The sequence below is a fragment of the Falco naumanni genome, chromosome 1 (genome assembly GCF_017639655.2).
Source record: "Falco naumanni isolate bFalNau1 chromosome 1, bFalNau1.pat, whole genome shotgun sequence".
NCBI lineage: Eukaryota > Metazoa > Chordata > Aves > Falconiformes > Falconidae > Falco > Falco naumanni.
In genome coordinates, this window is record NC_054054.1 from 97,262,435 (window position 1) to 97,287,289 (window position 24,855).

Genomic DNA, 24,855 nt, shown 5'->3' on the forward strand with positions numbered 1-24,855 from the left:
ACACTGAATTCTAATTAGGTGTCCAAGTACTGTAATTAGGCCTGTCATGTGCCTTTTTTAAGGACTTGGGCATCTTCTTGGTTGCTTAAGAGATCTTTGATCTACTTTAGTGTAGTTGGTGAATTTTGACTGCGTGTTTTCATTTGTGGGTTGGATTCTGATCAGTTGAGAGTCAGTCTCAGGCACCCAGCACCTTCTGGAGAGCTGGTCAAATGGAGCCCACTGCAAATGTAACTTTCTTGATGTTTGGTTCTTCTGTGTGCCTTGATAAATTGAATGTAAACCTTGAAATCTTCCTGTAAGTTGATGAGATAAGCCTGAAGAGCTCCATTGGTGTGATGATGTTCCAGGGCTTGTCACACTGTATTACTTCCTTATCAGCTGAGACGCTGGTTTTGCTTGTTTGTGTTTAAGATTCTGGTAGTGTCTACCAGACAATGTTTAGCTTTGTAAAGTGGCATCTCCACTTTTGAACTGAGTATTTATAACCTTTGCTTCCAGCTACTTGTTCCTTTTCTAAGGGGTGTTTCTACAGACCTGTTCTGTTCCCCTGCTTGGTGCTGTATCCTTAGTCTCTATGTACCCTGTTCAATCCACAACCTTTTTCTCTCTCTCCCAGTTCTTCCATGGAGCGTGCTGCCCTCTTATCCTGAAAGTCTCATTAATTAAGCGGAAACTTTTGTAAACTGGGAGTAACCTTGTAGATAGAGAAATGGATACAACTCTTTTTATAAAAGGGATTGTGTCTTACTCCTTGTGCAACTGATTTGACTTTGAAGGAGGAAGTGACGATTGTGTGGAAAATTTCAAAGGATCCTTCAGTCTGGGGCTTTTCATTTTTAGTCTGTTTGAAGTGGCGATTGTATACGTTATGTTTACTGTTAAGATTTTGTGGTTTTTAGTTTCTTCAGTCTCTAACCGTTCAAATTCTGCCATAGGTTACTTACCAAACAGCATTCATGCGGTGGAAGCAATGCTCGCTGCTGCAAGTATTGGTGCTATCTGGAGTTCAACATCACCGGACTTTGGCATTAACGTGAGTAGCTGTATTATCAGGTGGTGTAGAAAAGCTCTCCTCCTGTTTGAGACAGACGTGAAAGTGACAGTGCGGGATAGATCCTGTTTGCTTTAGCCTTACTGCCATCTCCTGGCACAGCCAAGTACACCAGATTTTATTTTTTTTTTCTGGCTACCACAAACTGAATGAAAACTCGTGCTTTCAGTTGTCAATAATGACTTTCAGCGTAGTAATTCGGGTATCTTTTAGCTGACTCACAGGGGGATATTTTCAGGCAGAATCCATGGTCTTCGTGAGCTTTTATTAATTGTGCAAATGAGCAGCAATGCAACAGTTGTCTGGGACTTGGCCCTTCATTCCCAAATCTTTTCCCAGGCTGCTTAGCCACGATCCAGTTCCTTTGCCCAAGTAGTTCCTTCCTCTGCCTTCTGCGTGGTTAAACTGAGCAATATCCCACCTGGTCTCTTCGAGGAGGCTTTGTTTGCCAACAAGGTGAGGGATTTCAGGCTAATATCACTAACTCAATTCTTTTTAGCATAGGAATAAATGCTGCGTGTAAAATACGGTAAAAAGTTTTGCGATATGATTATGATAGCCAAACAGATGTTGCAGTGTTCACTGGAAGCTTTGGGAATGTATTTTACTTTCTTTGGAAAGTCTTTAGCACACATCATAAGCAGCAACAGGTGCGAATCACTTCTAAAATGGAGTGTTCTATCTAAAAGTATGCTTGAAAGCATGCTTTTTTGCACTGCAGAACAGAGAAAATACCAAAGGTGGGGGTTTTTTAGGTAATGCGTACCCTCAATCTCAGTGTTTAACCCCCGTAGCTGGTTAGATGTAGGGAACTGTCCTCTCTGGATTAGCGCTAGAGGGCAGCAGCATTCCGCTTTCTCGCACTCGAGGTTGTATCATTGGGAAAAAAAAATGATTAAAAAAGTCATTACAGCACGTAATGATCAATCTGTTCTACAAATATTTTCTGCTTGCTCAGAAAATGACAGTATGGAGTATTTTCTTTGCAATGTGATTTGATCTCTCATCTGGGGGAAGATTGTTCATTTTGCTTGTATTACAGAGTACTGGTGTGTTTTCTGTCCATGTTGATGTGCTGTTATTTTCAGTGCCCAGCTAGCTTAGTTTTTGTGATAGTTTCATTAAAAAACTTAGCCTTGGAGCAGCAGTGCCGTTGATATCATTTATTCTCCTTTGGCTTGGCAGCATGTGTTGGTGTATGAATTCAAACCCTAAAATCTTGAGGGAGATCAGCAGAGGTTCTCAGGGATATTGGCTTCCGCCCTAAGGAAAATATATTCCTGCTTCTGTGCAGTTGCGTTAGTCCTGTTAAGGTAAATGAAGATTTTGTTTGTGTTTTGGGAAATAGTGTAGCATTTTCAATATTTCAAACCCGATTGTGTGTATGTATTTTGTGAAGCTTAGAAAACGTCACTGTTCAGAACTGCCTACACGTTGCAGGCTCTGAATGCCATACCTCTGAAGACTGTGCAAGCGTTCAGGAAGGCTGCTGTCAGAGAACCAGTGAGCTCCCTCCCACGCAGAACGCCACTCTTGGCAGCTTTTGCTTCATTTCTCTAGTCCCTGTTATCCATTTACATATATTAATAGGAAAGTGGTTCTTTGCAGCCTGTGCATAAGAGGTTGGATATGTAAGTTTAAAAAGAGGCTGTGCTCTTGGGTCTGTGAGAAACCTTTGGTGAGCCCTAGCAAAGCCAGGGCAGCTCCATTCATGGGGTCCTTCTCAACCTTTAGTACTGGATTTGAGGCGCATAGACTAGAACGAGCCATATCTGTTTTACCTGAGCTTTTCATGATTTTCATGAAAGCAATTCCTTGCTGAGCCATCTGGTTGGATTAAAGTTCCAGTGTCGCAATTACCTGTTCCATCTGTTTGTATTGCCTTTGTATCATACCAGGCTGCCCTGTGGGATTTGATCTTGCCAGTGCTAATGAATCCAACTGGGTGTGTTAGCAGGATTGGTAAAACCCTGAGAATTGTAGTTATCCCAGCTTCTGATTCGCATTTCTCTTCAAATTTGATTCTTCTGTTAGAATACCCTTAGTCCTCTCATTGGTCTCTGTTTTTAAACATCAGACAGCATGGATATAGGGTATGTATGCTCTGTGCTCAGCGTGAATGTGTATACATGCATACATATGCGCACATATATAAGCGCACACATGCTATGTGTGATTTGGCTGCTTGGTCTGTTCTTTGAAAATGGTATGAAGTAGGTATGATAACATACCTAAAATAGCAGGAAACTTGATTTCATACTCCCTTAGAGAGTAATTTTAATGCATTAAACCTACATGTCTGAGTGTGTTAGGTAATGTGTTAAGGGCTTCTTGAAACCCTCTTCTGCCACCAAAACAGATTCTGGTGATTTTTGTTTTGAACTAATTGATCAAGTTAGGTGTCAATGCGTTGTTACTCTATTTTCTTGTGATGTGAGCAAGGAAGAGGAAGTGCATCTCGGGGTGATAGGAGGGAAAGCTGTTAAGTGACATACTCAGCAGACAGGTCCGTGTTCATATTTTGCCATATCCGTGTACCTCGCCTGTGGTGGTCAGTGAGCTTGCCTAAAAAGACAACAGGGAGAAGTTGTTGGGGCAGGACCTCTGTACTTTTGCAGCAGCCTCTCTTGTAACCCTGACCAGCCCAGCTTGGAAAGGAGGAGTTTAGTAGAGATTGACTGTAATGTTTTTGCATTGGTCTTTTGATTTGGTAATAACTTGTCTCGCTTTGGCTGCAAAACAGAGGACAAAGCAGGAGATGGAGAGAAATAAAAAATGCTGTGAAGAATAAACACAACTGAAGTCTTGAGGGTTTTTTTTCAATATGATTTAGGATACTGTTCTTGAACAGTTAGCTGACAATTTTACAATATAGAATAATCTTGTTCTTAATGTTTCAAGTACTGTAGCTAGAGAGGAACGAACATGGCTGTGTGCTGAGAGCTTTTTAGTAGAAGGATTTACTTCTTGCTGTTGAATACAAAAAGATCTATTTCTGGCATGCTGCTGCATGCAGTGTACCTAGGGGAAAAAAAAAAAATACCAGAAGGATTTTTTCTCTCAAATGTGATAATAGCTATGGTGAATTCCTGAATACAGTGTAAGCTGGAGGACACCTGAAAATTTAGCATTTGAACGTGTCCTTCCGTAGAGGTTCTAAAGGAGCTGTGGCAGGCTTGTTGGTAGTATGTACGTACGTTTTCAATATCTAGTTGTTCTGGTAGAAATCAGTGGCACGGTTTCCTTTGTTAATTGTAGCAGAGCAAAGCGGTCAGTTCCTATGAAGTGCCACCTTGCCATGTGATAAACACATCCTCTGGAAGACTGGTGGCTTTTTTTTTTCCCCCAATGAGAGTACCAAACTACTGGGACATTGTCAAAGCAGCCCTGGGGCAGTTCACAAGGGCATAGAGAGCACCTGCCTGCAGATGCAGACAGGAGTGTTGTGGACCTTCAGGTAAATTAAGTGCTTAACTCCTGCTCACATCACAGGTGCTTATCCTCTTGAGGTGAGTTTGTAAGTCTGACTTCCAAGGTGAAATTTTAACTGCTTTGTGAACTTGATCTTTCGGTGAACAATGTCCTGTGATCTGTGGTGGTTTTATCTTTGTTGTTGGTTGATAGATTTGGGGGTCATGAAATAAATTGTTACAAACCTGTTGTACTTTGAAGCTCTTGGGAGAGTGGAAGACAAACTGGCAGTCTTTTAACAATTCTCCTGCTAATTCTTGTATTTAGATTTGCTTTTAGCATCCAGTGCATTTTCCTACTGTAGCAATTTAATTCCATTCTTTAACTAACTTTTCTCTGTGTCCTTAGGGTGTACTGGACAGATTTTCCCAAATTCAGCCTAAGCTCATCTTCTCTGTTGAAGCTGTTATATACAATGGCAAAGAACATAACCACCTGGAAAAGCTGCTCAGTGTGGTGAAAGGTATTTCATTGCATACCATCTAGTCTTAGTCATGCTGCAGTTGTGTGAGCGCTCAAAGGCTGCACTGCCACTAAAAGTGTCATTTTTGAGCTGCTTGTCACTGTCCTTCCTACTTTACGGTATCTCTGTGGCCACTTAGGATTTCAGAACTGATTTGAATAAAAACTAACCAGTCTTTTGTGTAATTCTATCACTCTTTTGCTAGCTTAAACATATCACCATAAATTAGCAGTGTAAGTGGGGGAACAGGGACTGATGATGCTGGGTGTTGTGTTTTTTTAAGCCCAAGTGAAGTGCTGCTGAAGGCAAATGAAGAGGTATTACATCGCTAAAGCCTGCAGGTTTACACATGTATTTTTAAAGGGCTGGCTATATTGAGGAAATTATCTCTTAGGTAACAATTCAGTCTTTTGGGGTTTCAGTACTTGGCGTATCAGGATTGTTTCTGTTGCTTAGTGCGTTACCCTGAACGGTCCAATCGGGCAGAAAAGACCTTTGTTTTATGTAACTGAATGTAGGAAATAATTTTTTTTCTTCCTTCTTCCAGGGCTTCCAGATGTAAAAAAAGTGGTGGTGATTCCGTATGTCTCATCAAGGGAAGCCATAGATATTTCTAAGATTCCAAACAGGTAATGGGAGCTTGTGAGCTGTGACTGTCCTAAGGGGGGATGAGATGGATGCTGATACCTATCGCAAGTTCAAGAGGTCAGGCAGTTTCAAAAGCTAGCGTTTAGCCAGTTTTTGTAATGTGGGTCCAGCTTCATACTGAAAACAGTAGTAGTATGTTGCTGCAGATGTTTTGCTTCTACAAAATCACTGTTGGTATTAATGATTCTTAAATTAAGGCAAAATTCGATAGGATATAGAAGGGAGAAGAACGTGGCTTCCAGAAATGACTAATTAATAATGTAAGTGACACTCTTAGGGATAATTTGTTTTGCTTTTTAACTGCTCTGGATTATGGAGGTTAGATACTTTTGGAGTCACATCTCAATTACTATACTAATGTTTTACTTTAAGACCAAGAAAGGAAATAAAATAATCAGCAATTTGAAGAGTAGAAAGACTGGGAATACAAGTAGTGTACGTAGTGTGAAGATACAGCTTATCATAAAAGAGCTGTTAGATACAGAGGAAGTCCTATATATGGGCTGGGGTAATGTTTTCAAATATTTTTTTGAAATGTTTCTTTCCCCCCCTCTTACGCAGTGTCTTTTTAGAAGACTTCCTTGCTACCGGGAAAGGAGACCAGGCCCCTCAGCTGGAGTTTGAACAGCTGCCTTTCAGTCATCCTCTCTTTATCATGTATTCGTCAGGCACAACAGGGGCACCAAAATGCATGGTTCATTCAGCAGGGGTATGTCTTCCCTCCTGGAGCTGCGCTATCTATATCTAACTACCGGGGTTATATTTTTCCTTTAGCGGTATCATACCACGGTGTATACTCCAAGGAGGAATTGATTGCTGCCACTTTTTCATCAACTTGCAATGAAACTTTTCTATTTGTAAGTGGCTGAAAGCAAGTATGGATTAATAAGGATGTAAAATAGTTTGGTTTGGAGATTGGTGTGGAGACCTTTCAGATTTCAGCTGTTTCCTGGGAGTTAAGCATCAGTCAGAAAAGCATTAGTAGAACTGGCCCAACTGGCAGTTGAAGAAAGGCCAGATAACTTGAATTGGGTGCTTGGAACTGATTTTTGGACACTGTCAAGTTGAGGTCCATTGAGAGCTTGCAGGTTTTATTATCTAGAATTTTTTTTGCTGTAAACTTTACTCCCTATGTTTATCAGTTCAGAGCATGTCACCTTCACCACTCCTTTTTATAAGGAAGGAAGCCAGAAGGCTGGCTGTCTCTTTGGGTGTAGGTTTTGCTTTGTATGGAGGCTTTGCTTTAGGCTTTGTCTTGTTGTGGCTAGAGGTATGTACAACATTACTGACAAAATGACCTGTGCTCACATGCTTTCCATCTACTCTAGCCATGTTCTAGAAGTTGTTCTGGGCAACTTACTAAAGTTCAGGAAATTTTCCCAGCCGTCAGGCATGCAGTTGGAACTTTAACTCTGCCATTAGTATAGTCCTTAATAAAAAGCAGGGCTTTTTCCCCTTAAGGCAGGCAGAATGTGTTGTCTAGCACGTTTGTGCAGTTTAATTTATACAATTTGGTACAACCGTTAGCCAGAGTTCATAGTTTCTGCTGTTAGCTCACAGTCAGGAGGAGCATCTTGCGAGACTGGCCGTAGCGTTGTCTAGGTAGCCGGAAGGCAGGATCACTTTGATGTTACAGCTGCAGTGTGTATGTTCTAGCCTCCCTTTGATGGCAAGGACTGGAGGATTTGCCCACTGACAAATCCCATGCTGCCTGTAAACACCTGGCTTTGTATATTATCAATAGGGGATCGTACCAGGGAGCATGTGACATAAAATGGTCCCTTTGGGACACAAGTCCTATGTTTGTGAAGAAGAAAGGAGGAGGTATATTTTGAAGCTTGACAGCTGTTTTGAAGCTGTGCTGGCTTTAGACTGGTTAAGTACTTGCAGAGATGGTTAGCAAAAACAAGACGGGTGTTTTGTTTAGTGATCAGTGATGAACAGTAGAGATGAAAAACACTGTTGTAGCTCAGAGAACAGGACTTCTGTGTGGCACAGTTCTTTTCTTTCCATGTTACCTGTATGGCTGCTTAGGTTGCCCTTGAATTGTGCCTCTGCTCTCCATCCGAATAGTCTTCTCTGTTCATACAGAGCTACCTTAGACTTCAGGTGAAGACTACTCATTCTTGCTGGGGAGGAGAGAATGGGATGGTTTGCGGAGTGGGATATGTTATTTATGAGGATTCTCTGTTCCCACTGAGCAGCTCTCTAGTTCCTGTATTGCAGGGTGATTTATTTTTTTTGTTTGTTTGTTTGTTTCCCCTTAAGTTCTGGTGCTAACACCTCTGGCCTAAAAGCACACTGTTGCATCAGAGGCTCCCATGGTTTGCGTGCTTTGTATGTGTCAGTCTGGATAAGGCCTGTAGGTAAAAATCCATGCAAAGAAATTCTGAGGTGTCTTCTGCACGCTTGATTGGGTTCCTATGTTCTGGGCTGAATCTCGTTTCCACTGGAATAGGAGGATTCTCACGGATTTCAACAAAAGCAGAATTAGCCCACAGTCTCTTGTCTCGTTTTCTAGCCTCAGATTAAGCAAAGTTTGGATTTGACAGTTGAAAATGCAAAAAGAGGTGACATTTCAGTAAAGACACTTCAATTATTGCAGTGTGTTTCGATAGTGCTTTGTTGCTGTACTGATCTTACAGATGCCAATAGGCAGCTTACTTCAAATTCACAACTCTGTGTATCTAATCCTGCAGTATGTTTCTGTTTTCTCCGCACATATTCTGTTTTCTTGATACACAGTGAAATAACATATGTAAATAAAGAAAATGAAGCCAGGTCATGGGAGATGATTTAAAAAGTCGTTCCTCAGAGGGAGTAAGCTTGTTTCTGGTCTTGGAAATAAAGCTGTATTGTCTTGAACAATTGGGCATGCTGTGGGAAGACGTTTGGAGGGTTCTTTCTAATAATTGAAAAACATCAGTGAGTAGTTGTTGTTCTTAAGTCCCGAAAGCATTGGTGGCGATTCTTGCCTTGTTGATACAGGGCCCTTTTCAGTTTTATTCCATATTCTCAACTACCTAACGGGAGAATTTTTTGATAAAACTCCGATCAGTTTGTTTCTGTCTGTGTTGAGGACTCGCAAGACCTGGGCTTAAATAGCTGTGCTGCCACAGGCTTCTTGTGTAACTGCTGGCAAATCGCTTGGGGATTTTCTCACTCAGGCTCTTCCTGAACGCTGTAGAGAGAACGCTGCTGGTGTGAGACCAGGACCATGAGTAGCTGCTCTTTCTCTACGTAACGGCTTAGCACTGGTCCCTTATGTGCTGATGATGCGGTTCAGGAGCAGCCCTGCCCGCTGTTCTTTTGACACTCAGATGCTCGGCGCTTTTATCAGCTGTATGTTAAGCCCAATGAAGACAAGCAGACCAGTAAGTTTTCTGTCAGCTGCCAGATCTGTGTCATAGTCAATGCTGAGGATTTGTTTTGAGGGTCATACAAGTCCTATAAATAAACTTGAGAGAGCATCATGGGCTGTAAGCTTTTTAGAGCAGCTATACCTTCTACCACAACACCTCTGTTTCTGGACTGTGACTTACCAGATTTTGCAGGGAAACAGTTCATAGCCTCTGCCTAGTCATTGTTAACAGAACAGTTTTGGTCCCAAAACTGTAAACCAGCAACAACCAAATGAAGGAAAAAGAAAACAAATACTTATAATTTAATGTGCCTTTAATTTCACTATCTTGTGTGGCTCTTTCAGATTCACCTGCAGGGCAAAGATGCTTACCTTTATAAATGGAACAATTATGTTAACACCTGCAATGTTTTTGGCAACCTTAAAGTTAGAAACAGTGTTTCTAAATCCCGATTTGTATTTTTTTAGTTTTAAAATGTAGATAGACATAGCTGCCGCTAGGTGGCAGCATTGTGACAGCTTGGTGTGTTCAAACCAGTAGCAGGTGAATTCAGACCTGGTTCCTTTGAGCTGCAAAGAGAAAATAAGATTTACTCCTTTATTTTTATTGAATGTTTTCTGCCTTTTCTCCTGAAGCGTGTGCCAGTTTCATGACTTTTTTTCATTTCGAATGTTTATCTGTAACCTTTTTCTTCCAACATAAATCTTGTTCCGTGCTTATGAGGCTCTTAATAGTTCCACTATAACTCCTTGCGTAAATGCAAAAAGCATCTTTATTTTAAAATCAACTACATGAATTTGTCAGTGCAGTGAAGTGACTTAATGAAGTAGTTTGTAAATTTATTTATCCTAACCAGATACGCTTTAATGATGATCAGGAAGGTACTTTAGCAGCTATTCAAACAAAGAGAAACGGAAGTAATATGTTTAACTACTTTATTACTATTGATGCTTTGAGCAGTGAGATTTTTTTTCACATTGCTAGTCACACACATACATGAGAGATGTATATAGTTAGGTCTTTTGCTTCCTAGATGTTAACAGGTAAGATGGCTTGGGTACGTAGTGTTAATGCGTAGCAGCTGCTGCAGTTTATAGCAGTTCTAGGTCCTTCATCCCTCCCAGTTGCCTTGATATTCTGAAAATGAAACTGGAAGGTCAAAGGGCTTACCTTCGTGGAAAACATGACTGGTAAAAGCATGCTATTAAAATTCCAGCCTGTGTGGAGTACTCTGCAACTGTGATGGCTGAGCAGAGTTGGAAGTGAAGGAAGTTATTAATTCCATGGAGTAAAAGTGATGTGCGGTGGGAATTGCTGAGGTCTAATGAGAGATGCTGAAAAGTTGTGTGAGAAAATGGAGAATGTAATTGCTGCTGCTGTTGTAGATAGGCCCTGGGATTTACTTCAGTTGTGGTTAAAGGAAATACTTGCCGTTAATCCTGGAGTGCATCCTGCAAAGTATTGCCAACATTAGGTTTTTTCTGAAGCCTGAATGTGCTGTCAAGAGTTTTGCTTTTCACTTGTGTGAACTTGATTTTTTTCTTTCTCTGTTCTTTTTCAGGGTACGCTAATACAGCATCTGAAGGAACACATTCTTCATGGCAACATGACCAGCAACGACATTCTTATGTACTATACAACGGCAAGTGTGGCTTATTAAGGCATTTTAAAGAACACTTCAATCTGTTTTTCTTATAAAGATAGGAGAGCTTTTCATACAAGTCTACAAGTACATTTTTATGTATTTTTAATTCTTGTTCGGCAAGGGATTGTCCTACTTCCCCGAGTTGAAAAAAAGTCAGGTGGAATAATAAAATGCATCGGGAACCTTTCTGATGAAAGGTCAAACCAGTGTTAAATGTTTCTGATCTAATTAGTGAGGAAGTAAGTTGATTTTTACAGTCTCTTAGGTTTATTGATCTGCCTCATCAATATCACCAGCAACATAGGCTCCACCTTCCTGCATCATGCAAAGGTAGACCATGCTGAAGATGAGAATTTCTGTTGTGACTCTGTTTTGGTGGTGAAGGAAAGAAGCTGGCCAACTTTAAGTTCAGTAAAGGAAAGGGAATAAAACTGATCTATGTAGGAGTTCAGTTACATAGTGGGTTTTCCTTATGCTGTGCTGAAGAAAATTATTCCAAAGTCTTCTATTACTGTAACTGTTTGAGAAGGGTAATGTCTTTCCTCGAGAGTTCCTTTCTAAACTTCAACAGTGATAGTCAATTTCCAGACTCCATGGAGTTGTTACAATTGCCTTGTCCCAAATTTCTTGTCTCTTGACTCATGCTTCAAAAGTGTATGTATAGGGAAATATGGAATTGCCATCTTTATTAAGTATTCATAAGGATAATTTAGGTAAACATCAATCAGGAACATGTAGCTGATCCTGTCTTGGGACAGGTGAGAGCCTGAGTGCACCAGCCTTACTTTCTGATTCCTAAATAAAACAATTAGACCTAATCAGCAAGAGATGGGCTTAAACTCAGTTGTTGGTTGAACAGTTTCTTAAAGCAGGAAAACTTCAGGCAAAGGAAATGGAGGGGAAGATGGCAGCTCATGCATAAGGGCAGGTAGTGTGTTTTGGTCCAGGTGATTCTGCCAAGAGCTACACATGTCCATCACTTTCTAGTAGGTCCTCTACCAGCTTATTATAGCAAGTGACACTCCTGATTCTGTGATAGTGTTGCCAGAAAACTGGATGACTAGCTGAGCAAGATCGAAACTAATACAGGTGTGTTCTTTTTTCCAGACTGGCTGGATGATGTGGAATTGGCTAGTGACTGCACTTGCTACAGGAGCTTCAGTGGTCCTGTATGATGGATCTCCTCTAATTCCATCACCAAATGTGCTCTGGGACTTGACTGATAGACTAGGGTATGTAAACAAGATTAAATGGAAGGATAATGGCCTTTGCTGCTGTTATGATGCCCACACAAGTGACCTCATTAAAGGTGTCGTTCCCTTAGTCAGAACCTAGTATGTAACATGACATAGTTTATCTTTTGACTTAGCCTTGAGTGGAACTCGTTTTTGAAATTTTGTACTGAAACTGTCTTTGAGAGAGCAGAAGAGACAAAGAACTGATTGTTTCAAATTTGAGTGAAGTATTTGGATTCAAGGCAAACAAAGAATTTTGGTTCAATAGTCAGTTTTCAAGAGCAGCCTTTTCAAAAGGCAGTAGTTGGGAGCAATCTGAAGAGTGATTTCTCGGCACACTCAGAACTTAGAAAATAAGAATCCTTTTTTTTTTTTTCAAGTAGCTCAACATAAGACTCAGTATAGCACTTTAAAGACGTAAATTGACTGGAAAAGCTCAGCAAGGTTGCTTATATTTTCATATTTTGTCTTTTAATCTATGATGGTTAATTCTCCCTGCCAAGTTGTTTGTTAATTGTTTTACACAGTTATTTGTGCATAAAAATGCTCATAGTACCCTCTCTTGAAGCCTAGAGAAATGGCAGGTATTGGGTAAACAGCTGCAAAATCCTGTGGTGGCATTTATTTTTGTACACTGGTTAAACTAATTTTTTTGTAACTTTCCTATTTTGCCAGCTTGATGTAAGGAGTAGTTCTGAATGTTTTTACTGGTAAAATGAGTGTAATTTTTAATTGATAATTAAAACTAAATCATTTGTGTTAGAAAGTGGATGCCAAAAGATTCCATTTCTGACTCATGATATTTAATAATTTAAACTTCACTCTGTTTTTTGTGACATGCAATATTTAAAGACTGACGCTTTGTCTCTGGCTATTATAATTGAAGGCTAACACCTAGTCAAAAGGCTTTCAGTAAAAAAAAGAAACACAAACCCCACAAACTTTAGATACCTCTCACCCCCCAAAAAAACCCGCAGTAGAACAACAGGCGAAAATTGAGAATCAAGAAATAACACAGCTTATTTTTAAGCATTGTTTCTACATGCCAAAAGTAAGTGAAGATAACTGAAATGTGTCTGCATGTCTCACTTTTGTAATCTGGCGCTAAAAGCAGTAGCCATCTGTGTAGTACTTCATAATGCAGTCTGTTCCCAACTCAGTCATATGTTACATATTTTAAAAAAAAAGGCTTCAACATGTTAAGACCACCTTAGTTCTCTGAAGACGTACCATGCTTTCCTTGAGATACCATATTCTTATATTGTCATCAAGATATCTCACGCTGCATGACAAGAAATACTGAAGTGGACTTCAATTGAAGATCTGTTCAAGTGAACTGTATTTAGTCACCATCCACCAATTATATAGCATTGGGAAGGAAATAATAGGAGACTAGGTTCTACATGTGCTGTAGAGGAAGTGTCAAAGAGCTTAAAAATACAGAGAAGCTTTACATATTCCAACTGTAAAATAAGCAATACTTTGTAGCGTGGAAGTAAGGTATTACATGAGTGTAAGAATAGTTCACATGATTGTGGTACGTGATGACTGGTGGAGCAGGATACTTCTGTGGGCTTTCATGGTGCTGTTCCCATGTACCTGATAAATTGCTCTGTGCACAGATGTGTTTGTGCAAATAGCCTTTCCCTGTCCCTACTCAAGAGGTGGCAGCCTCAGTAACTGTCATGCACCTAAATGGCAAGTAAAGACATCCCCTTTTGATACTGTGAAATAGCCTTTTCTCTCTGTGTCTGAAACTCTTTATCTCAAGAGCTGTTCCATCTTCCATCTTGCCTTTGGAGTAAAAGCAAAGATAGCAGGATTTTAAGTTCTACTGATGTATGTATTGTCCGTGTTCTGTGCACTCAGACGTATCCCTTACCCTTATCTGTCTCTGAGTTTCCTTCAGTGATTTTATTGCTGTAATATAAAATTAATTAGCAGAAAGCTGGGAAGAGGATTTCCTGAAAGTCAACAGAAACATTAAACTAGTGCTTTTGGTGATAGAGTAGGGAAGGGGTGCAGCCTTTGTTTCATGTTTTAGTCATGTAGTACAGGAGAGCTCTAAATGCACTTTTTGCAAGGGTGCACTTCAGTTGTTAAGTGAGCTTGGCCAAATTTCATGTTCAGTTAGGCACCTGCAACTCAGACTTCCATCAGTGGAAACAGAACAGCTATCTGAAGAGAAGATTGCTGGCTACTGTCTTCAGAGTGAAGTATTCTTTGTTAAACTGTACCCTGAAATGGCAAAATTTTTTATATGTAAGAGTGTACCAAGGCAGCAGTTTTGCGTTAAACAGCTTAGTGGCAATTATGGCCCATTAATGAAATAAATGTTATAACATATTCTGTGATGTCTTTGGGGTGTTCTGCAGTTATGAATTCCTGTAAATGAAAGGGAATGTTTTCCATGAAGTGGGAAAGCTTTGCTTAATATTTAAAGATAGAATTAAAAGTTTTAAAGCTGCAGGAATGACATGTGATCTGACTAATTTTTGTTACTCAAAAGGATGTGCCTTGCACTTATAAAGCTTTAAGAGACTGCATTGCTTGACTAATCAATGTACAGTGTGTAACAGCCTCTGCTTACTGCCTTGGGAATTGCAGGTCTTCAGAATCTTAGCATATTTAAATATGCAAAACATTTAAACTTTTCTCCCTCTAGGATCACCATCCTTGGAACGGGTGCAAAGTGGCTGGCTGTGCTAGAAGAGAAGAATTTAAAGCCATGTAAGCTTCAAAAAACCTACTGAATCCCTCCTGTCTTCCCTCCTCCCTTCTCTTTCCAGATTCTGGCCCTGTTATCTTGTCAAAAAGTCCTTTATGTAATTATTCTAGACTGTAGTGACAAATAGTTACAAACTCTTGTGAAAATCCTACTTTAACCTATTTTGATTTCCTTCTTTTTAAGGTGAAACACACAACCTCCAAACACTCCACACTATACTATCGACAGGATCACTGCTCAAATCTCAAAGCTATGAGTATGTCTACAAACACATAAAAAGCAATGTCCTCCTGGGATCCATTTCAGGTGATGCTTTTTATGCTGCGTGCATCTTACTAATTCTGTTCATTGCCTGTGCATTTCTTTCTTGCTTGTTTGCAGCTGTATATTTAGGAAGCTTAAGCCTTGGATCATTCAGGCTTGGTTATGTTAAAGTGGAATTAACTGTCTTTTTAGTGCAGAGATTTTCTGCATAATTCAGTGTGCCATAATGAAGCTCCTACACTCAGAGGCTTTTTGGTGGAGTGTTTCTGACATGGTGGATGTTTTGGGTTTTAGCTTTTTTTTTCTTAAACAAGATCATTTATTTTGGCTGGCTGTCCTTAGGGGTAGCAGGGTGAGATCAAGAAAAGAGTCTATTAACCTACAGAACACACTGTTCTGCAAATAGCTGACTTTAGCAGAAAATATCTCTTGGAGAGTTTTTTCCATGTTCCCATTTCAATTATTTTGTGCCAAGTAATTGGCACTGCAGACAGATATTTTTTTTTGTAAATTATATAATTAGAGAAATATCAAGCCCACATACTGTGCAGTTTGTTGTGAGGAGTGCTAGCTGAGGCAGCTTTTATTCACATAAGGTCCACCACAGAACTCTTTATTCTGCTTTTTAACAAGGACTGGCTTTTTCAAAGTGCTTTTTAATTCAGTTCAGTTTGATTTTTAAAGTCTGACGATTCTGCTGCTGGAGTCACCTCTGACTCTGGTCTAAGCAAGAGTAGTGCTGAATCTTGAACTTGCTGCTATAGACACTAATAGTCTCAAATACAGAAGGCTGTATTTGAGTAACTCTTAACAATTGATTTGTGTCTTACAATTGTTCTTCCTTGAAGTCCTAAAAAGACTATAAATATTCCAGCTAATAAGCACTTTGACAGTATCTGTTGCTGTTAAGGTAACTGTTCATCCTATAGATATGGTTCCCCCCTGCTAATGAGAACAAGACAAAAACTAAGTAAATATTGAGTAGAATATCTTGACTGGTTACTTTAATGAAAACAAACAAGAAAACATTTGTAAGTGATCTTAAATTTCTTAAGTCTGTAAACTAGGGCCTGTTTATTTTCTCAGTCTCATAAAATGGAAATTTCCCTAAATGTCATTAAAGAAACTGCTGGAAGAAGAAAACTTATGCCTTAAGGAATATTTCTGCATCAAGGGCATACACATATAAAGACATATAAAGTAAGAAAAGAAAGCTCCTTCTATTAGAAGTCGTGTAACATCCTAGATCAGAGGTCCTCAAACTTTTTAAACAGGGGGTTGGCCCGCGGATTAAGTGGCAGGAAATCATCTGTGGCTGCTTGGTTTCCCCTGGGGGGCATGGGGGTTCTGTAAATACCAGGGACTGGATTGAGGACCCCGGGGGGCCATATCTGGCCCGTGGGCCATAGTTTGAGGACCCCTGTCCTAGATAGTACTCTCTACCCTGTGCTGCTTAATGTGGATCAGAAGCATTTGCCAAAGTTGGTATTTGCTGTTCTAGAGTTCATATGTAGTTTTCAGGTTTGTTTTTTCCAAAAAGTACTGTGTATTTTAAATGGACTTCTTTTATTGTAGGTGGGACAGATATAATTTCGTGTTTCATGGGTCAGAATGTTACAATTCCAGTTTACAAAGGAGAAATTCAGGCCAGAAATCTTGGAATGGCTGTAGAAGCATGGAATGATGAAGGTAACTATTACTCAGAATATTATATGTTCTTACGAAATACAGTAGTTTTATGGCCTTAAGTTTCATTCATCAGATGGGTAAATTGTCAGCTGTTAAATGCGTGGTTTCACTTTGGGAACTTGTTCCATAAAACCTGCATCCGTTTGATCTGGATCATACAGGACTAGTGAAGATATTCAATGTGTATGAAGGCTCTCCTTTTCTATTACTCTGCTGAGGCACATCAAGGCCAAGTTCTGGACTCTGGTGTGTGTGTGTTGATTAGCTATATTGCTGTGGATGCCAGGCTGTCTTCCACCCTGTGGTGTAACTCTCTTGGAGTTACTGAGGTTAAGATAAGGATGAGTTTAGGAATTGAGCACAAGCTGTTAAGACCACCAGTCGCAGCTCATTTCATACCTACGTCGGCATCTGGCATGTAAGTAGTGACTATAGATGCTCTTTGCTTTGGTACTCCATTGTTTACAGAAGGGAAATGCCAAAAATACATCTTTCTTTGCAAACAGGAAAACCAGTTTGGGGTGAAAGTGGAGAGCTGGTTTGTACCAAACCTATTCCCTGTCAGCCTACGCACTTCTGGAATGATGAGAATGGAAACAAATACAGGAAGGCTTATTTTTCAAAATTCCCAGGTATGTACCAAAGGGCTTTGGATATTGCTCAGACTGACCAAGGATATAGATTATATTACTGCTGTTAGGAAAGCACAGGTTTATTCTTGCCCAGTTATAGCAGGTGCACCTTTGAATCTAGATTTCCAGGGTGAGAACTCTGTGGCATGTTTCATGGTATCTCATTCTGTTTTCTAGTGCTTTGTTTTGAATATGGATCCAAATGAGTTAAATAAGAATCTCTGGAAAGCTCCAATCTCATTTTGCTTCTGCTCTAATTAGGCAGATATGACTGTAACATCCTGATGATCTGTAGCACAGACATAGACTTCTTGGCGTGACTGTGAAATGAAAGTGCTGAATAGATCAGGGAGCAATCCTCCATTAACTAGTGCTACTGCACCTCTGCCAGAGGTTCTTACCTAGCCAGAGGAGTGGATCCTAAGGAATACGTGCTGACCTGCTACCTCATTAGCATGAGGTTTAAGTATATGCTGCCTCAGACATGCATATTCTGCATTCATACAGTCTTCCAGTGGTGGTAAGAGTAAAGGAACAGATACTGTGGGCCCAAGGCTTTCTTCCTAATTGTGGAGGACTCTGCTCATCCAGAGCTTTTGCTTATGTGGCACAGTGATGCTGAACTCCCTGCTGCCTACTGAGCAGAGGCTTTTATAGGAGCCAGGACATCAAGCTGCTGCTTTTTGGAGGCAGAAGCTTTTTAATAAATAGCAGCAATACAGTATTGATTCAGAGGAGAAGTCAGGATGTATGACAGGAGATAATCATATAGGAAAATTGAGGGAACATGGAAGTTGCAGTCTGCATTTAAGCCTGACAACAATAAATGGAAAAAGTGTGACAGGTTAGACTGAAATCACTATGGTCCCAAGGTTCTGTCTGAAACTCCTTTTCTGTCTTTCCTTGTAAATAAGCTTAAGGTTGTAACGGTTAAGATAGAAAATGGTCTTATGTGCCCATGCATGTGCAAATAATTGACGTTTGGGTTTTTTTTAGGAAAAGTTGAGTAGAACTGACTTGCATTTCTGTTTGTGGCAGGCAGCTGTAGTGGTATCAATCTTAATACAAAAATTATTTCAGCTCTGAAAAGCTAAATCTGATTTTACGTTAACACAAATCAAGAACATTAAGTGCGTAAGCTCCTTAGGGAATTGTTAAGACCTATTGTGTAAGCTAGGAAAGCTTGCACAGAACGATACATTATAAAAAGTGGATCAAGAAAGACTGGTGGGAATATTGTTACCTTGTGGAAGATTCTTCCAGTTTCTGCAAAATGTGGTATTCAGAGCTGCTATTCATCAGTTTTCTAAAGGATGGTGTATAGTCATGCAAACGAGCAATTGGAAGATAACCCAGGGTTTGATCCTATGTGTGAGCTGCTCTTGTGTGCTAGCTCTTTGTAGTAAATGCAGTGTGGATTGTTTACTTAGTTAAGTACTGTCACATTTGCTGTGGGTAGTTCCCAAAGTGTATCTGAGATGTTACATTTTTGTATGTGTTTTACTAAGTTAGTATGAGTTGAGTTATACAAATGCCTGCCATGACTGGATCAGTAAGAAATCAGCTGCTTAACCTCTCATTCTCTAATAGGTGTTTGGGCACATGGCGATTACTGCAAAATTAATCCCAAGACAGGAGGAATTGTCATGCTGGGTCGCAGGTATAGTGTTTTGGTAAAAATATTCTGAGTACACAAGTGTTAAAATTTGCAAACTTCACCTTAGAGCATGATGATTATTCTCCATTATGCCTGTTAGCTTTATGTTAATTTTGTTAAATCCAGTCCTGTGAATTTCAACCCTTAAATCAGTCAGAGCAACAGGATTAGAGGGAAGGAAGCCCATTTCAAGTTTCTGCCTCACTTTTGTATATGTGAACACAAGGCAGTTGTGTTCCATGGTTTATGATGATCATTTATAAGAGAGTTTGTTGGAAATGCAGGAACTTCTGGGTTTTTTCCTGGGCTTGGCTTTGCCACTAACTTGCTTTACAGCAAAGCTTAATTATGGAAGGTCAGGTATTAAGTTGCACTTGTTAGTGATTGTAGACACTCCAGATCACAATTGGACCTCCATTTTTCTGTTTGCATTTAAAAGTTGCTGTTCAAAACAAAGTTGAGTGAATGCTTTGAAGCTGTGCCTGCATTGTCACAAATAGACCTACTACAACAGGCATATATGGTGTAAGGCTGCTATATATGAAACACAAGTTCCAGCTATAATATAAGTGTAATATAAAGTAATGATGTGCAATTGCAATATCGGGTATTACAAGGATTCTTGGTCTGTTTTGTCATCAATGGTGTGTGTGTTTGTAGGCTCCTGGAGAGGGGAGGGATTGGGAAAGGTGAATGGATAATGTTGAGGCCCTTTGTACATCTTCATTCTAACAAGCAAAAAATGCCTTTTTGCATCAGATTCTTTTGAAGTTCTGTTCCTAATGTGGCTGCATATTCACTGCATGAAATGCAGAGAGACCTTGTTAATTGCATCAGTTTTTCTCTTTTCATCAAACTAATCACATTTTAATGCTGATTTGTTTTGTGTGTGATTTTCAGTGATGGTACGTTAAATCCAAATGGAGTGAGATTCGGAAGTTCTGAAATCTATAACATAGGTATTAAATCAACTTTTCACCTCTTTCAGCTGTGACATTATTGCCTTAAATCTGAAATGTAAGCGTTGTAAAGGTGTTTGGAAGGATTAAGTAATAGAAGACTTGCTGTTCTTCAAATGAAAGACAGTATAGAGCATATTTGCATTAACAGCAAAATTCAGTTTTGTGGACACAAAACTTTGTGGAATTGAAATTTCCTGAAGTACCTGTAGGGCTGGAAAAGACTAGTTGAGGTGCGTTCTTTGTAACATGTTGCTTTCATGTAAAGCCTTACAGACTAATTGTATCATGTAGATTTATAAGAGAATATCTAACTTCTGAGGCTTCCCCCTGCCAAGGCAAGCTCTTGACACTGGTTTATCATATCTTTCTTAATTAAAGACGTTCTTGAGCTTGTGCTTCATATTTCAAAGAAGCTCTGTCTTGTGAAAAGTGGTGAAGCTGTGTGCCTGCAGAGGTGCTAATCTGAGACTTAAGGACCTCTTTGTTGGCTCTCCTTGTTGTGTGATCAGGAATGTTAGTTTTCTGTCTGTGCAGCAGTAGGGATTGTGAGGAAACCCACAGAAAATAGCTTAGTGTAACAAGCATGTAAAAGCCTAAATACATATGGTCCTTAAACCTGGTTTTTCACCTGAGCAAGAGTTAAAATTTCAGAGCACCGGGGGAAGCTTATTGTAGAATAATCTAGCCAGGAGGCCTGTGTTACCTTTGCAGCATTAGGGGAAGTGGTATTTCTTTTGGTGGAGCCATAAAAAATTGTGCATCCAGGCTAATAATACAAATGCAGGTTCTAATAAGGACTCTTCCTTTATTTTCAGTTGAAGCCTTTGAGGAGGTTTCTGATAGCCTCTGTGTCCCTCAGTACAACAAAGATGGGGAGGAGAGGGTGATACTCTTCCTGAAGATGGCATTAAACCATGCGTTCAGCGAGGATCTGGTGAAAAGAATTCAGGATGCAATACGTATAGCGCTTTCTGCCAGGCATGTTCCAAGCCTCATTCTAGAAACCAAAGGCATTCCGGTATGTCATGAAAAATGCTGCCTACTTTTTTCTTTGTCACCTTGAATAGTAATTAAGGAGCAGTTGTCATTGCTCTTCAAACCCACATGTGTGGAAATTTTAGCATCTCAAAAGTGTATTCAAGCTTTATAAATAGTTTGTCTATGTTGCCTAGCAACACCATTTCATCTCCTTTTCAGCTAAGCATGTTTTTGTTTTTTAACAATACCTAAAAATGCCCATTCTCAGTTTATAAATGCGTTGCATTTTCTCAGTAATATATACTTAAGCCTTTTAAAGGAAAATATTAAACCGGTAATTTAACTTTAGCTTTTCCTTTTTTTTTTCCCCATAAGCTTATTTTGGTTTTGTTTTCTTGTTTCAAGTGACATTCTTATGAAAGCTGAGAGCACTGAGCAAATTCATAAAACCATTTTGTAAACAGTTCACTTTTACATCTGTTTAGCCATTTAAGTGTAGCTCTATTGCTGTCTTAACTGTAGCAGTAACTACAATAAAATAGTTGTGCTTATGACAGAGAGGAGAGAGAAATTTGTACAGCTAAAGGTTCTGCATGCTCAGTGTTCTGGAGCTGCATTACTTGCAGTGGTCTTCCTTGCTGTATGAACTCTTCAGTTGCAGTGCCTATTTTTTATAGTCCTCTCTGTTCTCCTCAACAGCTCTATGAGCAGCAGAATGGGGGTACAGAGTGCATTGTCAAGTCCATTTGCACATCAACTTGAGTGTACCTAGAGAAAAGACTTGAGACTTAAGACCGGTCGTCTGATATTCTGATATGTATTTACTGCCCATGTGGGTTTCTATGTGAAAGTGGTTCAGGATTGCCAGACTCAGTGCGCACAGCCAGCTAGTTCTGATCTGTTGAGTTACTTCTGTTTCAGGCCACTGTTGGCAAATAATACTTGGCTCAAAATGTCCTCTTTGCGTGAGTGTAAGACCCCCTGCACCTGTTAAATGGTGAAGACTAAGTTTTCTGGGCTGTAACTTAGCTTCTGCATGAAGTGTTGAACTTGTAAGCCATGTATAGCACCTGAATGTACAGCCCAAAGTTGATGGCAGTGAGGTGTTGGTGATAGGCTGCCCCTGTCTTAGATCATTAATTAGTTCACACTATGACTGAATTTCCAACTGAGTGGGTTTTAATTACCTTTCAGGTAAATATGCAGTAGTAAAGTGATCAAAGCAGTCTCCCATCTTTCTTTGAAAGTTTTGCTTGGAAGGGAAAGCTCTCTACTTTCTGCTACTTTTAGTCATGTATTTGAATCTTCATCTGAAAATACCATCTAATCCTGACTGTAGATTGGTAGAAGTAGCTGTGTTGAAATGATTAGGACTTCAGTAGTACAAAGCAGGCTTTTTTGAGGTACTTAGGTGTTGAGGTGCTGCAGACTCTTATTGTAAATCTTTTTAGTCCTGCCCTGACCACATAAGCATTCTGGTCATCATCTACAAGATGTTTATTGATTAAAGTAAACAAATTTGTTTTGCTGAACAGTCTGTCCGATCTTTTTTTTAAAGTTCCTCTGCAGGCCACTGAGGTCTTCTGGTTTCTGAGCACTTGCAAAAATTAGGTTGATAATCATTGAGGAGGAAGAGTGGTTGATCGATGTGGTTCAGGAGGGTAGGATTCACATGACTTCAGTAGTTTTAATAAGGAAAAGTTTGATTTTTAGTATGAAGATCAATATTGCAAGCATGTATTGAGTTGAGGGTTACTTAGCCTGGCTCTAAAAGGTCTCTAATAAAAAATAGTGATGTCTGGAGTTCAGGAGTTTCAGTGGCTTTGGAGTCCAGGAACAACCTGGATTTCCTGATCAGCAGATTCAGTTGTAAAGCAAGGGCAGTTTCTGTTCCTGCAGAACAGAAACAAGACTGAGATCTGGAGGTCAGCTTTTCAAAGTTGCTGTCTCCCAAAAATTCTCAGTGGTACCAGCTCAAGGAAGGTCGTATTAAAGTCTTAGTGCCTGTAAAAGCAGAGATCATAATCTCAAATGGGCCTTGATAGTTGCTGTTAACATTGGAGTAGTTCTTCCTTACTGTATTTTACTAGTCAGAAATTACAGTGGTCTGATCCCAAGAAAAGGAGAATTAGGTTTGTGGTTTTCCTGCAGTGCACTTTGTTTTGGAGTAATACAATGTAATCTTGTGTGAATCGTAAGTGGAAGTGAAGCTTCTGTTTGTTATGGTTTGTTTTGAAACATTTCAATGTAGAGGACCATTTAAGCTCAGTGTTTCACTTTATTAGAAAAAGACTGTCCATTTAAGGTAGGAAAGTCATGCTTTTCTTCTTCCAAAGTTAATGGAGTTGGGCCTTGTTTTTTTCAGCCCACCCTTAGAAAATTAAAAATTGTTTGAAAATTGGATGTGTCAGAATATGAAACATTAAGAGATTAGTGTTTATACCATGATTCTGATCTGGTTTCATTGGTTTAAGTTGAAGCTTGATCAGATTCTCATGCTATTACTAAATAGGAGTAATAAACTAAAATCATATACAAACTCTTCTTTAAATTCCACTTCAAGTGATTTTTCGGAAGAAAGATTCTGGTGCCTCAAGTGTAACAGAAGGGAAGACCATTGTGTTAAATTTTGATTGGGTTCTGGGATTGGTGGGGGGTTTCATGAATATTTCCTTAAAGCTACTGCATGAAAGGTGTAATTTTATCATTGCTGGTTTTGTTTTTCAGTATACCATAAATGGGAAAAAAGTGGAAGTAGCTGTGAAGCAAATAATTGCAGGGAAAGAAGTTGAGCAGCGGGGAGCTTTCTCAAATCCAGAGACTTTGGACCTGTACCAAAATATTCCTGAGCTTCAGAACTTCTGAAGTCACTTGCTTGGTTTTTTTGCATCTTTGTTCTGTGTGTGTTTTGTATATACCAATACTGTATGTAAAGCAAAAGCTCTGTTTAATACCAATGGTTCTTTTAAAAGAAAAAAGTATTTCATTAAGTGCATTATGAAAGGATTGGGGTAAAGCTTAGCTCCCTTCTATTGGTTAAATATGCCATGTATCTTGGATTTTTTTTTTCCAGCCTGGAAGGAGGCACCTACCTGTTTTGATTTTTATATATATATCTGAGTGCATCTTTTCTGGTTAGACTTAAATCAGCAGCCCATCTAACGGGAGCACCAATAGCATAAGTTACAGTTGCAAGTACAATATTTCTTTCATAAAATGTCTGCTTTCTTATTTTTTAAACTGGATTTTTAGCTACCTTTTTCCAGTCCACGTGTTTGTCACCTGTAAGGAATATACAGTGATTTTAACTACTTGACTGCAAAACATGGGTGTTCTATATGTAGTATGCAGTTAAATGTTTTTATAAAGCCAAATCATAATGCACTAAACCCATTTGACTTGACTCACAACAATTTCAATCTTGAAATATCTCATGGTACCCTTGAAGGTAATTGCTGCTTCATTTTTATGTGAACTTCTTGTTGTTTTAAGCTTTTAGTTGATAGACTTCTGGGGGCTCAGAAAGTGAGGGAGCAATTGCTCCCTCATATTCCTGGTGTAACTCCAGGCTATTTCCATGGAATTTACTGTCATGACTCCGGATTAACATCATTGCAGTTGAAGACAGCATTTTGCTTCCTTGTTTTGAAGTTCTTTATTGGCTATAAAGCAACAATCCCGTGTTACGTTAGCTGAAGAATTCCAGTGTACTCATTTATTAAAAGTTTTGTAACTTTTTTTACTAAATGTCATGTTGAATGTGAAAGACTAAATTGTTTTCTAGCTCTGTATCCTTCCAGTTTATAAAGGGAAAAAATACTGTGATGAACATACTAAAACAGTAAAATGGAAGCTAAAACATTGTTTTGTTTTTCCTAAAGTACCGTTGCAGTGGTTGTAGCGAACCTCTGGCATTCAGTATCACCTGCACTATTTGAATTTTGTGGTATTTTATGTATTTAATGCATTAAAATCATGGATGTACTTAAAATTGTGTTGGATGCATTCAGCATTGATAAAGAGTTAAATTGATTCTTATATATATATTACATATGTTTCAACTTTCA

General features: G+C 39.3%; 1 protein-coding gene across 4 annotated transcripts in view; it reads left to right on the forward strand.

Annotated features, from left to right (window-relative positions):
- LOC121095898 (acetoacetyl-CoA synthetase) overlaps positions 1 to 24,855 on the forward strand; it is a 43,898-nt gene extending 19,043 nt beyond the window's left edge. For all 4 annotated transcript variants that reach the window (XM_040611307.1, XM_040611297.1, XM_040611317.1 and 1 more), the window contains 14 exons: positions 939 to 1,036; positions 4,874 to 4,988; positions 5,536 to 5,617; positions 6,198 to 6,345; positions 10,560 to 10,640; positions 11,751 to 11,875; positions 14,544 to 14,608; positions 14,790 to 14,912; positions 16,446 to 16,559; positions 17,066 to 17,191; positions 18,782 to 18,851; positions 19,749 to 19,807; positions 20,626 to 20,828; positions 23,516 to 24,855. In XM_040611307.1, coding sequence (XP_040467241.1) covers positions 939 to 1,036; positions 4,874 to 4,988; positions 5,536 to 5,617; positions 6,198 to 6,345; positions 10,560 to 10,640; positions 11,751 to 11,875; positions 14,544 to 14,608; positions 14,790 to 14,912; positions 16,446 to 16,559; positions 17,066 to 17,191; positions 18,782 to 18,851; positions 19,749 to 19,807; positions 20,626 to 20,828; positions 23,516 to 23,653 — 1,547 coding nt within the window. In that variant the 3' untranslated portion in view covers positions 23,654 to 24,855. The remainder of the gene's footprint in view (positions 1 to 938; positions 1,037 to 4,873; positions 4,989 to 5,535; positions 5,618 to 6,197; positions 6,346 to 10,559; positions 10,641 to 11,750; positions 11,876 to 14,543; positions 14,609 to 14,789; positions 14,913 to 16,445; positions 16,560 to 17,065; positions 17,192 to 18,781; positions 18,852 to 19,748; positions 19,808 to 20,625; positions 20,829 to 23,515) is intronic.